The 18,038-nt window shown below is 45.5% G+C and overlaps 1 protein-coding gene across 2 annotated transcripts in view; it reads left to right on the top strand.

The window, feature by feature from the left end:
* TBL1X (transducin beta like 1X-linked) overlaps positions 1–18,038 on the top strand; it is a 71,717-nt gene that overhangs the window by 31,653 nt on the left and 22,026 nt on the right. For both annotated transcript variants that reach the window (XM_008065614.1, XM_021716085.1), the window contains 2 exons: positions 12,776–12,921; positions 16,845–17,091. In XM_008065614.1, the coding sequence (XP_008063805.1) occupies positions 12,776–12,921; positions 16,845–17,091 (393 nt within the window). The remainder of the gene's footprint in view (positions 1–12,775; positions 12,922–16,844; positions 17,092–18,038) is intronic.

The following is an 18,038-nucleotide window of genomic DNA, read 5'->3' as shown; positions in this document are numbered from 1 at the left end:
TAAACCCCACCTGACTGGAACATTTTGTCCTTTTGTTAATACCTTTCCCTAGTACATTTGCATTTCTTACTGAGAAAAATTTGGCTCTGATGTTCCTTTTGAATATCTTTGTCAGGATTGAGTATTAAGGTTATGCTGAACTCATAAAACAAATTGAGCATTCAGAAACTGCTTTCCTAAGGGCCTCTCTAGGCTCTAGTCTAGGACTCTCCTGGATCAGGTGTAGGAAATTTCTTGTAACCATTCCACTCTGTCTTCATAGGCAAAAGCAGCCATCGAAAATATAAACAAGGCCAGGCATGGTTGCTCTCATCTGTAATCCCAACACTTTGGGAGGCCAAGGCAGGAAGATCGCTTGAGGTCAGGAGTTCAAGACCAGCCTGGGCAACATAGTGAGACCCCATCTCTACCAAAAATAAAAAATAAAATACAGTTAGCTGAGCATGGTGACACAAACTTGTAGTTTTAGCTACTTGGGTTGCTGAGGCAGAAAGATCACCTGGTTCAGGAGGTCAAGGCTGTAGTGAGCCATGATTGTGCCACTACACTGCATTTCAGTCTGGGCAACAGAGTGGGACCTCAACTCAAAAAAAAAAAAAGAAAGAAAATGCAAACAATTGAGAGTAGCTGTGTTCCAATAAAACTTTATTTACAAAAACAGGCAAGGGAGAGGGGTTTTTCCTGCTGGCTGTAGTCTACCACCTGCTGCCCATGACTACTAATAGAAACCAGGAGTTTCTTCCCCTTTCAGGTACGAGAGTGTGTACTGGGAAAGGTCTGTAGCCTCCCACTCTCTAAACTTTTATTTCCCAACTGTAATTCTTTGCTCATCTGAATTTTTGACATATTTGCATACACCTGCAGTGTTTTATTAAAATGTTTTCTTAAATTGAAACAGTTCTTAAATGTACCAGTACACATAACTAGTTTTGTTTAGTTCTGTTCTGTTTGTACAACACACGTTAGAATAAAGTAACTATTAAATTTCAAACATTTGCATCTATGCTACTTAAAACTATTTTGAGTACCGACAGAGATGTGGATAGTACCAGAGAGTCTTTGTTGATGATCAGGATTATAGCAGTTGTCACATTCCAGTTGCACAAATGTCTCTTGATGGGTTGTCCATTCAGTGGTACCACCCTGAGTGCTGGGGTCAGGAATACAGGTGAGAGAAGGAAGTGTTATTTTGTTCTCCCTGCCTGGGGAGGATGACAGATATTTGCGAAGTTATCTGTCACAGACTGATAAATGCAATAGCAGAAATGTGTGTACCTCGTGTGCACAAAAGATCCCAGGAGCCTGGGAAAGGGCACACACAGAGGAGGAGGTGGTGCCCAAGCTGGCTTTGAATTAGAATTTCTCAGGCGAAGAGAGAAGAAGAGCATTTCAAGGAAAATCTAGAGCCTGAGTCAAGGCCCTGAGGCACAGCAAACCCTGGCACATTTAAGGAGAAGGAACCATCTTGGTGATGGGAACCCATGTGATGGCAGGGAGGAGGAGAAGATACTGGAAAGTTGGGTTGGCCACAGATAAACACCAGCTGAAATGTTGGAACCTGTCCAGTTAGCAGCCATTGATCCATCTTTGAAAGCCAAACCTAGAGGTGTTATAAGTAAAGGATGACATAGCTACTCAGTGGAAATGAACAGCCATGATGGGGGCCATCAAGACCAATTGGCAACTGGGGGCAATGCTTAGAGTGTGCTAGGCAAAGAACCAGGCCATGGTGTTCTATGATCACGTGGATTATCCATAAAAATTAATATGTGTAGAGAAAGGACCTGGAAGGAATTCCCCAACGTGAGAGCAGAAGTCGTATTGATTGTTTAATAGTGTGAGTTATTTTCCTTGTCTTCTAAACTACTTTGTCTGTTCTTCCTAAAGTCATAAGTTCACTTTTGTTTGATTGTGATTTTTAATGGTGTCAATATCCAATTTGACATTCATGCTATTTTCCAATTTTCAAATATCATCATCCAAAATTCATGAGGGTTCAAAACTGCTGGGGACCATACTATGGGACTGGAGGACACAACTATCTCTGACCCTTGCTCTTCTGAGTGGCCGACTGCAAGGGGGGCTGGGGTTCCTCACACCTCCTCCACTGTGACTGTGAGCATTTCCAGGAAGCAACCTCCCCCAGCCCGGGCTCCTCTGGGGTCATTCCCTCACCCCAGCCCAGCAGGAAGTAGCAGCCTGCGTCTATAACTTGAGTAATGCTTTCCTCTGCTGGATGTTTCCCATGTTTAGAGGATATTAAAATAGACTTGGCACGGGCGCATGGTCTACGATGCTTGGTGGCCCATGCTGCACTCACCCGCCACCCTTGGGGTTCAGGCCAGATGTTATAGGCGAAACCCAATTTTAACAAGATCCTTTTGGTATTTCTTTTGGATGCCATCCAAGGCAGTCCCATTTTACACTGAATTTCATGTTCTGGCGGGTCATCTCAAGCAGGTCTGCAGCACAGAAAAACATTCTCACTGCTCTCCCACTTTATTTTCTCTAGCAAAGTGTCGTCAGAGAATTGGGATCGGCATTGAGGACTGGGCCTGGAGGATCTTTTTTAAAAATATAAACACATTAAAATGTGAAGCTACTATGAACATGTTCAGTGATTTAGACTGCAAAATCAAAATGAATTCTCCTCAGCATATTTTTGTGCTTTTTACCATGGATAAAACTAGAGTTTACATATGATAAGAATTGCTTCTCGGGCAGAAAATGTAATCCTCTGGTGAGACTAATCCATCACTGTTGAAGAGAAGTGAACCAATACTGAAGTAGCCCCCAAAGATGAGGGCATGATTTCAAATTCGCTCACCCTTTTCTGTGTACTATTTCTAACTCTGTGAGAATGTGCACATGTGCTTGTGTGTGTGTGTGTGTGTGTGTGTGAGAGAGAGAGAGAGAGAGAGAGAGAGAGAGAGAGAGAGAGAGAGAGTGAGAGAGTGTGTGTGTGTGTGTGTGTGTGTGTGTGATATATTCAGTCAGCCCCACCTCCTCACCCTTGGTCTCTTCCATCTTTCTTTTGATCACACCCTCCCCACCCATACCACCTTGCCTCAGCCCTGCTAGGAGAGAGGCAGCTGCAGTACTGCTAGAGAAGCCTTTAGGATTAGAAATACTGTTGGTGGTGGAGGGGAAGCAGCAGTGCTGACACCGTGAATAGGAATGTTTGAGAAGTATCAACATTTACAGAAACAAAAGGAAGTACTACCTGGAAGTGAGCAGTTCACCACCTTGGTTTCATAATGACATAAAATCCCTTCTCTTTCACCCACTGGATTGGACACATGTGGTAACCAATGGCTGTTTGGCATCCATTGATCATAGGGCCAGACCAACAGCCAAAGCTGTTTAACCACTCATAAGGCAGCTTTTGCAGGCACACCAAAATCACATTACAAAGCTCCCAACCACAACTAACGTGTGTTTTCACTTCCTGTCTAATAAGGGATGTCCCCACCTCATTACTTCCCCACCACTATTGTCATCAAGGCATAGTCCCAGTTCTTCCCTCTCTCTTTCTTGGCTTCCTGACTTTCTTGGCATGTGATAAGTGATCTTATGGCCCCGTGTAGCATGGTGTGGTACACCCCCACACACCCTTTTCTCTTGGGAATGATGAGCAATAAATTCTCTTTTTTTTACATTAGAAAATATAGTTTATTTAGAAAGCAAATTAGAGAAAGAGAGAGAAAAGATTCACCTCCCCAAGGTAGGGGAGGGGGCCAAAGCTAGGAAACATGGCGCAAATAATAAATTCTTTTTCCAATGTCATGACTCTCATAGTGTTGTCACTCAGCCACCTCCTCAGGTTGTTGGGTTAGGACAATGTAATTTTTTTCTCTCCATAGAATTTCAGAATTGAAAAGGACCTTGTGGATCATTGCATTTTATCAGGTTTTTAGTCAGAAAAGGAAGCTAACGAATTGAGGGCAGACCCAGACCTCAGGGCACCTGGCTAAGTGTGCTGTTCCATGAATATAAAGAAATGGTAATAAATTTATCTATCATTGCATCTGATTTTGTTTGTTTACTATCTCTTTATTCTTAATTTAGCTGTCTTTATATGCGCATCGCCAAAAGATCCAGTTCATCTCTTTTTGCTTTTAGTAATATGGAAAGCATTCAGCCTCTTGTTTGTAACTTATTTTGCTGAAAAATGTAATGCAAGTGGTGCTACTGGTTAAATGACTTTCTGCCTCTTTTTAAAAAGCCAGCATTTTAAATCAAGGGTTTCTAAACACATTTCGGTAGTGTGTGATGTGTGGATTAAGAGTGGATTCAGGGGTGAGATGGCTGCTTGCTGGCTGTGGTCCCCCATGGGAATCACTTATCTTCTCTGTGACTCAATTTCCTTATCTGTAGTATGGATTTATTTGGAGAAATAAATCCAAATCATCAGTTACTGCCAAGTCTCCATGAGTTAATTCATGTAAATGACTGATACACAGAGTAAGCACTTAGTATCATCAGCTTTATTGTTGTTATTATTATCACTATTCTCGAATAATGTAATCGGTTCTTTATTCAGGTGTATACATATGGCCAAGAGCCCTCTTTGGTATTTTGAGACTATCATGTGTATGGCAGTCATCTTTGTCGAAAAACTCAGTTTTTTTTTCCTATGTGCCGTTATGCCTAAATCCTTAATTCTTGTCCCTTTCCTTTAATTCTCATAATCTTGAGGACTCAGTTTTATTCAGTTTCTTCCTGCCTTCATTGACATCAGCCTCACCAGTTTCTCTTAGTCATTCATCATGTATCTTTTCAGCACATTCATCTTGAGCACCAGCTGCTGTGATGAGGAGGGGTGCTCTGTGTGTTATGAAGTGAATTAAGTTAGGCTTCCTGCCTTCAAAGAGCATCAGTCTTCTCAGGAGCCAGGAGATGCCTGTGAATCACGGAACACTGCACACGACACTATGAGGAGATACTAGGATGGGGAGGGGCACTGAAGGAGCTCAGAGAAGAGAGCAGTCACTTTCTGTCAAGAGCACAAGAAAGGCTGCTGTGGGAGAAGGAGGCCTGCCCACAGCCATAATCACTGAGAAGGTGTCAGCAGGTGTGGGAAAGGAATTCCAAAGCAGGGTTTTTTAACCTCGGCCTTGTTGAAATTTTGGGCTGGATCATGTTTTGATGCGGACTGTCTTGTGAATGGTAGGTTGTTTAATGGTATTGATAATCTCTACCTACCAGATGCTTGTAGCACATAGGCCTATTGTGACAGCCCAGGATATTTCTGAATATTGTTCAATGTCTTCTTCTGGGGCACAAAACCAGCCTTGCTTGAGACCTGCTGGTCTAGGCCAAGAGATCAAAATGAGCAGTCATACTGTGGGAAAACAGGTACACACTTGCAGCAGAGGCACCATGAGAGGTGGTATGGCTTTAGAACAGGCTACAGGAGGCTTGGAAGGCTGTGCTGAGGTGAGGGGGAGAATAGCAGGCCAGAGTGAATCAGCAGAGTCACAGCAGTGGTTTTGTGTTGCATTGGGACAGCACATGCAAAGCTGTGCTTTTGCCTGACATGAGGAAGCATCACTAAATGCCAGCTACTGTTGTTACCATTATTATCAGGCATGTTAGAAAGGGAGAGATGAAGGGAGGGCTGGGAGAGGGTAAGGGCCCAGGATCAGAGTGGTAGCAAAGAGAAGAGAAAAGACGAGTGGACAGCAGAGATACGGAGATACGGAGAGAAGGGAGAGACAGGGCATCTGGGAACCCATGACATTTGCTTGGTGATAATATATGTATACAGTTATCCCTCAGTGTCCATAGGGGACTCATTCCAGGATCCCCGATGAATAACAAAATCCATGAATGCTCAAGACCCTGAATAAAATGGTGTAGTATTTGCATATGCCCTACACATATCATCTCATAAACTTTAAATCGTCTCTAGATTATTAGAATGTCTAATACAGTGTAAATGCTGTTTGTTATACTGTATTGGTTTTTTTATTATGTTATTTTTATTATTGTATTGTTATTTTTTATTGGGTTTTTTTTCCATATGTTTTTGATCTGTGGTTGACTGAGTCCACGGATACAGAGCCATTGCATATGGAGGGCCAACTGTATATAAAATCGGGTCAGCACACTTTTCCTGTACAGGAGCAGATAGTAGGTATCTTTGACTTTATGAGCCATATGGTCTCTCTTGCACCTACTCAGCTCCACCATGGTAGCGTGAGAACAGCTATAGACTATACATCAACTTGTAAAGTGGTTGTGTGCCAATAAAACTTTATTTGCAAACACAGGCCATGGGCCAGACTTGGCCTGTGGGCCTCAGTTTGCCAACTTATGGTCTAGACAATGTAGAAATAAACATACTCTGCCCCTTGGCTTTGGGTAGCTGACAGTATTCCAACTATGTAAGTCTGTTAAATACTTAATAAAAATTCTGATTTTAATGCTACAAATTGGTGCCCTTGGTATTTGTTTCAGCTGAAGATGCAAAGCCAACCCCACAGCTGCCTGAGTATTAAATATCTGCTTTTCCCTGCCAAGTAAGCAGTATTTCTAAAGGCCTGTGAGTGATAATTTAGCAGGTTTTGCCGTTGGATCAGGCCAGCATTAACGGGGCATAATGGTTCACTGTATAACTCAAATGGTTTGTGAAGCCATTTGTGAGAGTTTAGCAGTGTCATAATTGCAGGAACCATAGAGCATGTACTTGGTTTGTTTAAATCTATTTTTAGTGCTTTGATGGGTGAGACAAACTCTTGTACAGACTGTTCTCTCTCTTATGGGACTATAGTACCTTTTGTTCCAAATGGACAGGACTTTATTTTTAAAAAACCTTTTTTTTGTTTAATTAACATGGTCCTCATTTTAAGCCTTTATTAGTTTGTCAGGATTATACCTTTTTTTTGTCTCCTTGGGAATAATACCTCATCTGATTGCTTTCTGTTGCTGTGTATTATGTAAAGCCTGTGACCATTTGCATGCAGAGGGTGGCTTGCTTTTCACTGGCAACAATTAGAATCAAGCCGAGGTGTGAGGAGTGTAGGGCTGTGGATAGTGGCCTTTTAGGGCATCCATTTCTCAACCATTGGGTTGATTGGCCAATATTCTATGACATTTTTCGTTGTCACAATTGGAGTGAGTGCTACTGGCATCTAGTGGACAGAGCCAAGGATGCTGTTCAACATTCTACAACGCATGGAACAGTGCCCCTGCAGCAAAGAATAATCCGGCCAGAATGTCAGCCATACTGTGATTGAGAAGCCCTGCTATCGAGAGATTCATCAGGGATGCCTTCCCTAAGCAGATAGCGAGCCTGCAGGCTTCAGGAATGTCTCCAGGCTAGCCCAGTCCTAAACACCAAGGACACTATCCCATCTCCTGCACATGAATCTTTCATTGAGGTACCACCAAGCTTCTTTACCTGCTGTTAGGGCAGTCCTAAGTGTTCCGTCTGTCATGGGCATTCTGGTCTTTGTTCCTACATATGTCTTGATGGGCAGAAGAGATGTGTTCAAAGTCTCAGGAAAGCTAAGGAGACACAAGGCACTGAAGTCTCACTACTCTGACAGACTACAAATGAATGTGTTCATTAGTCTTGGAGTCCAAGTAAAGGGGTGGGGTGCTGGTAGTGGTGGAAGCAGGACTGGCCCTAGAAGAGAAGTGTCCTGCCCAGAGGTACCATGTCTTCCAAGATGGTGCCTTCCACAGCACCCAAGTGCATGGCCTCAGCAGCTGTGGCCTACCAGAAAGCGGTCAAGCAGGCTTCAAGCAGGTTCTTAGTCCGTACAAGCTGCTGTAACAAAATACCTTCGACTGGGTGAGTATCACAACATAAATTCATTGCTCAGAGTTCTGGAGGCTGGAAAGATTCTGTCTATGGTGAAGGCTTGATCCTCAAAGATGGCTTCTTCTGTGTCCTTACATGGCAGACAGCACAGGGGAGCTTGCTCGAGCCTCTTTTTATAAGGGCACTAATTCCATTTTTGAGGGTGGAGCCCTTGTGACTTAATCACTTCCCAAAGGCCCCACCTCTTAATACTATCAAGTCGAGTATTAGTTTCCAACATATGAATTTTGAGGAGACACAAACATTTAGACCATAGCAATCACTTCCCTGTCCCAGAATGAATATCAGAACTGGAGAGTATCCTTAGCAGCCATTTCATCTAATGGCCTCATTGTGCCAAAAAGGAAACATGGAAAAATGACTTTCCCACTAGATCGTGGTCTCTTCTTCCTTCATTCAGACTTGTCTGGAGTCGCTTCTCTCACATCAGTTTCTCACATCAGCTCCTTGAGATACTTTTCTATACCCACACTGCAGAAGAGGAAGTGGAGGCCCAGCCAAGTGAGGTGACACAGCCCAGACACCCAGTGTCGGAGTGAGGACAGAATCCAGCATCCTGGCTGCTCCTGACATTTTCCTCATCTAGCCCCTGCTTGCCCTCACAAAATCACATTGACCAGAAATCAGTAAGAAAGTCTTACAAGCGAATGGACTGAAAAACCATTGATTCAGAGCCCACGTATAGATGTATAGATCCAGCCAAAGAAATGCAGCTAATGTAAATTTAGGTAAATTGGAGGACTTGTCTGAACAGTGAACATACATCCAGCAGGTCTTTACGAAGGCACCTGAATTCCAGTCGTGATATCTGCCCTCTCCAGTAGAGAACCCTGGCTGGTCAGGGATGTTCGGGTAATGGTATCCCATGCTGCGTTCTCCTGCTTACTCATCATTGTGCCTCCGTGAGGAAAATCTCTCCAGCAGACTCCTCAGCTCTCTTTGCAGAAGTCTCGGACTCCACAGCCTTAGACTGTCTTACTGCTCCATCCCCTCATTTCAAGAAGCCTTAACTGAATATGTCATCCACATGGTCTAGAATGGAGTCTATGTGAAAGAGCTTAATCACGTAGAGAGATAAGAGAGTTATACAGCCAAACCATATACCCTACGTTTAAAAAAACCTTGGGTTAGACTGGGCCTTGCACCCTGTTCATTGAGAGTTGCCTGGGCTGTACCCAAGGCAGCTGCTGCTCAGAGCCACCTGGTGGTCTAGTTTGGCAGCCAGATGGAAATGGAGTCTTGAGAATTCAAGAATTTTGGTTCCTATGCCTGTGGTTCTTAGAGTGTAGGGTAAAAGGTGAATCTTGGTGTCACATAGTCTAGGGTTCACATTCTAGTTCCTCCTCTCATCACATGTATAAACCTGGGGTGATCACCTGATTCCTCCAGTATTTGCCCTTATGTGTGAAACATGAACAGCACAGACTCTCAACAGCTGCTACCAAGATTGATGATAGTAGACACAGCATGCCTAGGTTTGGTTCAAGATGATAATGTAGTCAGAATATGCTCTGTGACGCTTAACATGCCTTTCAATGTCGCTTCTGTGGCCCAGTGTTGCTTGAGGAATGAATGAATGGGTGAAAGAATGAAATGTGCCGTTCAGTGAATTCTCTTCCACTGTTGCTCCATCAGTCACTGAGATGTGTTATTATCAGGAGCCCTCATCGGCATGGAATGCTGTATCCTGATGCATTTGGTAGATGATTCCCACTGCCAGGGTTTGGACTTCAGCCCCACTCCTGTGAGCTGAGTGATGTGAGCCTGTCAGGTGCCTTTGAAAGATCTCAGAGACCTATCCATAAAGGACAAAGGAGGCAATGAGGGAATGACTGCTAAGAGGCTTAAGTGAATTGGCCTAAAGCCATTGAGAAGGAGCCAGGTGAATGGCTCCTGTCAGCCTTGAGAGCCATGAATTCTTACGAGAGCCAAATCACCGCAGCCAGAGTTGATAGGGGAGATTCCACGCTATGGATGGGGTATCGCCAAGACTCCAGTGTGGTCCCACTCCATCCATTGACAGGGTTTTTCTAGTCCATACTTTGCCGGAAACCGGAGTGATAAAAGTTTGGAGATGAGACTCTCTGGCAGGGTGGAGAATGGAGTCATTGGGGGACACAGGAGCAGGTTGTTGTGTTTTGGTAGGAGTGGGTAGGGGAAAGGAAGGTGAATAGAGAGAGAGAGAGAAAGAAAAAAGTCAGTCATAAAGGGCCTTTACTTATATCCTCCAAAAATGCAGGCAGGGAGGAGTCTTGGGGTGGGGGAGCCTCTGAGGGGCTCCTTTGCAAGCTAATTTAGGTGGTTAATCGTTTTGTAAAGAAATATACGAGGTTCTGTGTAACCCATTGTAAAATTAACAGCAGCTCCCATATTAGACAAATTAGGTCAGTCTAAACTACATATTTTATATGTTCGTTGTAACCAGGCATTGTGGAGTAAGAGTCGGCGGATCGAGGAGGGGAGAAATTAGACAGGAAAGGGAAGCATCAGAAAGGAGGAAGGAGAGTGTGTACCCACACAACTATCCTTTCATGGAGGAACATTCCCATCTGGTGAGCGTTTCGTTTATTGCAAGGTTAGTCTGCATTTGGATAACATGAGGCAAAGGGCCCTGATGTGGAAGCCGAGGGAAGCCAGCTCCCACTACCCCACTTTGAGTGAAAGAGAGCATAAGAGAAACACATACCTAGCAAGTTTGGCATTTGTGCCTCCTGGGACCACCAGCTGCCCATGGCTTTGCCATAAACAGTGGGCAGAAGAAGGTCCTTTCGTGGGAGTTGGAGCGCTCACTTTCATGACTCCTGCAACCTGCTCAGTTGCCTGATTAGTGGAACATGTCAACAGTGTGAGAGTTCACAGCCATGCTGTGGGAATGTCTTTGGTGCCCACCCAAGCTCTAGCCAGGGAGCCAAGCATTGGGGGTCCATTTCACTCATATGGTGTAGTACCAGACCTCCAAAGACCCCTCAGAAAGGCACTGTGTCCAAGAAGCTGAAGAAATGACCTGAAGATAATGAATGAGATAGACTTTGTTCAGGAACTTACCTACAGGGAAGATGGTCCAGGAGCAGGTGGCTGGGCAGGAAAAAACTGCTCCCAATTGGAAAAGGCACGCAGGTCACATAGCATTTTACACAGGGTGGAGTGTGGGGTTAAGTGTGAAAAGGGTGGGGTTTCTAGTGCACAGTCACAGTGTGAGAACGTATTTATACATAACGTTGCATGTGCACAACATGACTGTGACTTCTCTAGAGGTGGGATTTTTAGTATTACAATGAACATAAAGGTGAACCAGAGATTATGGGCATTGGTCTAGGTGTGCCCGATCTTATCTGAATCAGCCCAGGGGGGCATCTGCCTCCAGGAAGGGTGACAAGAACACTCACTATGCACAGCTGTAAGATGTGGTCAGTAGGCACAGGGGACACTGCCATGGCCTCAGCATGACCTCTGTGTGCCCAGGCACAGAGCCTGAGAGGACGGGGACATCCCGGATTGGCTACCCCCAGGACCCTTCCCCAGGCTCCAACTCCCAATTTGGGGCCATATCCGGAGTGTGCTCATGTTGCACACACGGGTCCCCAGATTCCCCCATGGCTTCTACCTCCCCAGAGATTTCAAGCTCCCGTGTACCCCCAGACTGCCTCGTACCAAGTAAGGTGATCTGGCCCTGCTGGATGGAGTTACCTGTTCTAAGAAAATACCTTCAGCAGCCTAGACTCCCCAGCAGTAAGAAGCCACCTCCCTGTCGCCGAGGAAGAACTGTTGCAGCTTCTGCATCAACCTCAGATCCCCATGTGAATTCTCAGTGCTCCTTCCATGTTCTGTGCCATTACCTTTTCTTGAAACAGACATTGTGTTAGTCGGTTTGCCTTGCTATAAGGAATACCTGAGGCTGGGTCATTTATAAAACAAAGAGGTTTATTTGGCTCACAAAAATCATGGTGCCAGTTTCTACTTCTACTGAGGCCTCGGGAAGGCATTTACTCATGGTCGAAGAGGAAGGGGAGCTGGCGTGTCACATGATGAGAGCAGGAAGGGTAGGGGAGGTGCCACACCCTTTTAACCAGCTTTCTGGGACCCAACAGAGCCAGAACTCATTCATGAGGGATCTGCCCCCACGACCCAAACGCCTCCCACCAGGCCTATCTCCAACATTGGGATCACATTTCAACCTGAGGTTTGGAGGAGACAAATGACCAAATGCTATCAGGCATTAAACATGAGTGTATGGCATGACTTTCTATGTGCTGGAACAATCCTGACTCTTCTCCCGACATCTTCATTCAAGAACCTTCATCCGATGCTTATCCGAAAACACCTTTACATTGCCAATTGGTTTATTTATCAGCAGCTTCCTATGCAGGGAATGAGAGAGAAAGATGCCTTGGGGAGGACAGGGAAAGAGCCAGCATCTATTAGCAAAATAAATTCCCAGTGTTTTGAGAAAACGACTCCATGCCACACCAGCCAGTCCAAAACGGCCTCTTCTCCATCTTCAAACATTGGCTTGTGTCATGCACTTGTACCCCCATGCTGGGAGTGCTCAGAGCTCAGCACTTGCGGTCCCCTCATCTTAGCCTAAAGAAAGGCACCCTGTTTGCTTGCAGCTGGGAACACAGAGAGGCTTCTGTTTGAGTTTCTGTAGAGAGTGCTACAACCCAGGGAGTTGGTGAACATCTGTGACAGGAATACCCTACCAGGGTACGCAGGGCAGACCCCATTCTCTGTTCTCTGTTTTGTTCTCAATAACGCTAAAGGGTCCTACTATTAAAGGCTGTTAGTCCATCACATATCAACTCTGGCCTTCCTGGGTCTCAAATTTATCCCTCTCTCCCTGACTTCAAATCAGAAACACTCCTGGCCATCCTGCAGCCTCAGTGACTGCACCTCCCCCCTTCAGTGCAGGTCTCAGCCAACCTCGACTTTCTCCTCCCACTGCAGGTTTTTCTCACTCGGCTTTCACGTTTGGGATCGAGAGCCACATCAGTCAGTCCAACATCAATGGGACGCTAGTGCCGCCGGCCGCCCTCATCTCCATTCTTCAGAAGGGACTACAGTATGTGGAGGCTGAGATCAGCATCAATGAGGTACGTAGGTGTGGAGACTTGGCCCCCAAACAGCAGAGCTCAGGAAGCAAGTCAGAACCGAATGTGCATTTTCCTTGGGTATTTGAGAGTAAGTGGGGTGTTTTTTTTCCCACTAGGGATTACAATTGTGTGACAACCCCAGTAGCAAGCCCCAATGTCCCTTCCATATGGATCTGTGTTTCTCACATAAATAACCAGGATTCCTGTCTGTTGCCTGATGTACATAATACATTGCCACTGGAAACAGACACAGTAGAGCCTCAAGTGCTCTGAGCTTCCAAGTAGGCGTTCACCTTGCGCATGCGCAGACTCGCTCTTCTTTTCTTTTTTTTAAATTTCTTGATTTTATTTTAAAGATGTGGAGTACAATTCAAGGTTAGGTACATGAGTGGTCATTGTACAGGTAATGTTTGGGCCTCCCCTTGGTCCCTACTTCACCTGGTTTGACATTGGGTACCCTTATTGATGTTATGTGCCCCTCCCCTTCCCTAGCAGTGTCCCCCTACTGTCAATCCCTTTCTTATAGAATCATGGTAAATGTTTAGGGTCCACTTTTGAGTGAGAGTATGTAGTACTCAGATCTTTGTTTCTGTGATAGATCACTGGGTAGTATAGACTCTAAATCCATCCAAGTTGCTGCAAAGTTCATAGTTTTGTTTTTCTTTATGGCTGCATGCTATTCCATCATTGTATATGTACCACATTTTCTTTATCCAGTTCTCTTTCGATGGTCAGCATGATTGGTTCCATGTTGTTGTTATTGTGAATAGTATTGCAGTAACATGCATGTGCAGGTATCTTTTGTATAGAATGATTTGAGTTCCTCCAGGTATATTCCCAGAAGGGGGATTATGGGGTCGTATGGAAGGTTGATTTTTAGAGCTCTGTCTTCTTGATTCTTGGAGGAGGGTGGTTAGAGAGTGATCCCATACATGCCCAGGAGACTCTGTATTTCGTGGGAACTTGACAGAGGGGCAGAGAGATACTGACCCTCCCGTGGAAGAGACCCTCCAGTGACAATTGCATTACTGTACTCATTATACAACTGAAGGGGGGGGTGTGTGTGTCAAATAATAACCACACATTAAAACCACATGGATTGGCTCGTACCCTTTCCTGCTTTTAGATTGGGGCACAATGAGTGGTCGTGCCAGTTTTATGCTAGTTTTGAAAATCTGCTATTTGGGTTTTAAACAGCGCCCCTCATTCTCTCTTGCCCCTCCTCTGCTCAGGATTATGCAGTGAAGTTCCCCTTGGCTGTGACTTACATCCTTCTTGCCCTTACCTGAGTTTGTTGTCGATTCCCCACTTCCCAGCCCCTTCTGTCTGCCCCTCTCCCTCCTGCTCTAACACAGGCGTGATTCCGCCCTAGTCTTACCCTCACAGGATACATCCTACCTGCAGGTGACCCCTCCCAGGGTTTCCCTGTCCCATCTTCCTGGGAACTGCTCCCTCCCTGATAAACCCTTCTTCACAGCATATTATGCCTCTTTCTCTTGAGCTTTTTAAAAAAACTCTTAGAAAATCACCAAGTAATATATCCTGTCTTCTGCCTTGCACTTTGCCATCTTTGGCAAATCCACATCTCTGAAACACCAGTGTCCGTGTGTCTCGTGCTCTTTCTTCCCTGGATTTGGGTGTCTCCCACTGGCTCCTTCTGGCCCATCTAGTCCGTTTCTCCATGGAGCACATGGTGTGTTGACCAGAGTACATGCCCAAGGCACGCAGCAGCTCCCAGATCTCAGGGTGCTGTGACTTGCTTTCCTGTGCCCTTTGGTTTCCACGTCTCCTTTTTTTTTTTTTGAGTTGGAGTCTCACTCTGTCGCCCAGACTGGAGTGCAGTTGCTGCTCCTGGCCACCACAGCCTCGACCCGCTGGGCTCTGGCGATCCTTCCACCTCAGTCTTCCAAGTAGCTGGAACTACAGGTGCATGCTACCACGCCCGGCTAATTTTTTGATATATTGTAAAGATGAGGTCTTGCCAAGTTGCCCAGGCTGTTCTTGAACCCGTGGACTCAGGCAATCCCCTTGCCTCGGCCTCCCAAAGTGCTGGAATTACAGGCTTGAGCCACCATGCCCAGCCTCCATGTCTCCTTTTTAAGAAGCCCTCATGACTGCTCTTCCTCCGCACTCCAAAGTCCAGCACGTGCAGAGGTGAATGAAAAATCATCCCATTTGTCACAATGGTTTACAGTCACTCAAAAGTGAGACCGTGTGCTCCTAAGAATTGAAATGAGGAGGTATTTTTAGGATTTAAGTGAGTAGGTGTTGTTATTACTTGGGCAGTTGCTACGTTTTGTGGCATGCTCGTCCATATGGGGTGTGGATATATGAAAGGAAGAAGAGAATGTGAGAGCTATGTGACCAGTTGATCACCACTGCCCAGTCCATGGCTGGAATTGGGGGCAAGGGGCTGAGGGGATCATCCATAGGTTGTGTTGTTTTGTATCGTTTTCCTTATTTCCAGTATTGTCTTGTAATCAGAAATCAGCTGGGGGACTGTTTCATGTAGGTGCTCTTTAGTTAAGACTCGTGTCTTTCAGCTCTTCCTCATTTCTGAGGTAATTCTAGTTCAGAGCATATAAAAACGTGTTTGCACATCCACCAGACATAGCCTGAGGCATATTGAGTTTCACGTGACTCGAATACTTGGCATGCTTTGTAGGGAAGGAACTTCCTCCTATATTTTTAAAAGTGTGTGGAGGTATTTTTCATGGGAGATAGAAACCAGAGAATCTGAGGACATTCAAAACACATGAATCACAACTAAACGATGTCACTGTTGAGTGTGCCATGGTTGCATTTAGTCTACACCCTGACCCCAAGGAATCGTTTCAGATAGCAGTAAGTGTCTCTTTATTCCATCAGGTGGACAAGTGTACCAGGAATCAAATCCTGGTGTTGCAGGCATCTCTGACTTGCTTGATGCTTCTGAAGTGTTCCCCCTCCCATAGGAATGGGTGGTTATTTGCAGACACTTTCCCTACTTGTGATAGCATCTGGGCAGGGCTTCTCAGCCTCAACACTGGACGTTTGGGGCTGGGTTGTTCTCTGTCGGGGGCTGTCCTGGGCACTGTAGGGTGTTGAGCAGTGTCCCTGTCCTCCACCCACTAGATGCCCGTAGAACCTCCTCTTCCTCAGGTGTGACTACTGAAAATGTCTCCCGACACTGCCTGATGTCCTGGCAAAACCACCCCCCATTGAGAATCACTGCATCAGTGATAGCATTTTTGTGGTGAAATAAATGGGTATCTTTATTTTTATTAATTTAATTTTTAATTTTTTCATTTTTTTAAAGCTTTTAATTTTTTTATTTTGAAGATGTGGGGTACAATTCAGGGCTAGGTATACTAATGTTCATTGTGCAGGTACCCTTGTTGATGAGGTATGCCCCCCTCCTCTGGCAGTTTCCCACTACTGCCAATCCCTTTCTTATAGTATTATGATAATTGTTCAGGTCTGCTTATGAGTGAGAACATGTTCTTTGTTTCTGTGAAAGATCACTCAGTATTACTGACTCTGAGTCCATCCAGGTTGCTGTGAAGTTCATGATTTTGTTCTTCTTTATGGCTGTGTAATATTCCATTGTTTATATGTATCACATATTTTTTATCCAGAAGTAGAAATCTTTAATGCCCTAATTCGATTTGTCATTCACATTCAGAACAACCATTCACCTAGTTCTTCATCCATGGTTCCCCAAATCCCCCGTCCTACTCCCTACCCCCTCCCCGATGGAATCCCTTTGCCCCATACTCCTGGGTGCCCAGTCAAGGCCAGCTTCCTCCACAACCCCCTTGCTGCTAGGTGCCAGCTGTTTGTGCTCTGCTCCCCTGTGCCTCTCCTGCCTAGAGAGCAGAGGCTGTTCCCAGACTGTCTCTTCCATGTGAGCTGATGGCTGTTGCCTTGGCTTGCTTCCCCAGGATGGCACAGTGTTCGACGGCCGTCCCATAGAGTCCCTGTCCCTGATAGACGCGGTGATGCCCGATGTGGTGCAGACGAGGCAGCAGGCCTTCCGAGAGAAGCTCGCACAGCAGCAGGCCAGTGCAGCGGCCGCGGCAGCGACCACAACAGCGGCTACGACAACCCAAGCAACTGTTTCCCATCAAAATCCACCAAAGAATGGAGAGACCACCGTGAATGGGGACGAGAATGGAGCACATAACATAAGTGCGTGCAGGGCTCTGGGAGTTTGGGTTTCTGGGGTTGTTGTTTTCTCCTAAAGCTGCCTGGATACATGTCTTAAAAGCTGCTTTCTGGTGTTTGTTTACTGTCTGGTGTGAGTAGGTGATCAGCTACTTTTCGTTTTAGTGGCAGATGGCCTTTCTTTCCATCATCCCACCGTAACTGTCAGCCTACATGGGCTTCCCATCAAATGCTGGCTATGATTCTCTAGCCAGAGAGAGATGACAGGAACCATCCACTAGTGCTTCCGGGTGTTCTGGTTGGAAGAGCCTCGTGAACTCCTTTTTTTGTTTTTTTTAAATCACAGCCCTTAGCCCTAATGTTCAGTGCTCATGCATCTTCAATTTTAGGAAATCTTGCACTACTGCTAACCTGAGAACTCTAGTATAGCAAGGAGAAGTACCCAATGATTTATTGGCCACCCTAAACCAAAACGTTTCCTCCGTGGATGCCTTTACTCCCAGCCTCTTGGCCTTCCAAGTTGAGGATTTTCCATCAAATTGGGATATAATAGTCAAACTCTCGGTCACTGCCAAGGCACCCGGCCCCAGACGCTGGACATCAGCTTATTTGGTCTTCGCAAAACCGTAGGAGGTCAGGCCTTGTTAGAGAGTTGCCCGAGAATGTGTGGCAAAGAAATCAGAGAACACAAATTTGTACCCAGAGAACCTACCTCCATCTTATACTTAATGCTTTTATAAGCTCTGAGGGACCCTGCTTCAGGGTCTGTGTTCAAAGTGTGCATATGTACATAGTGTGTGCGCATGTGCAGATGTGTATGTTTGTGCATGGTGTGAGTGTACATGGTGCAAGTTTGCATGTATGTGTGGCCGTGTGTCAATACACATGGTACAGGTATGTATGTGTGTGTGCATAAGTGTGTGTGTTCTTCCTTACTTAAAAGGCATTTTCCTCCAAGCAGCCATGCAGCC

Source organism: Carlito syrichta, unplaced genomic scaffold (genome assembly GCF_000164805.1).
Source record: "Carlito syrichta isolate Samal-C Ts95f unplaced genomic scaffold, Tarsius_syrichta-2.0.1 Scaffold103472, whole genome shotgun sequence".
Classification (NCBI taxonomy): Eukaryota; Metazoa; Chordata; class Mammalia; order Primates; family Tarsiidae; genus Carlito; species Carlito syrichta.
The sequence above is the reverse complement of the archived record's forward strand: the minus strand, read 5'-3'. Positions and strand labels throughout refer to the sequence as shown.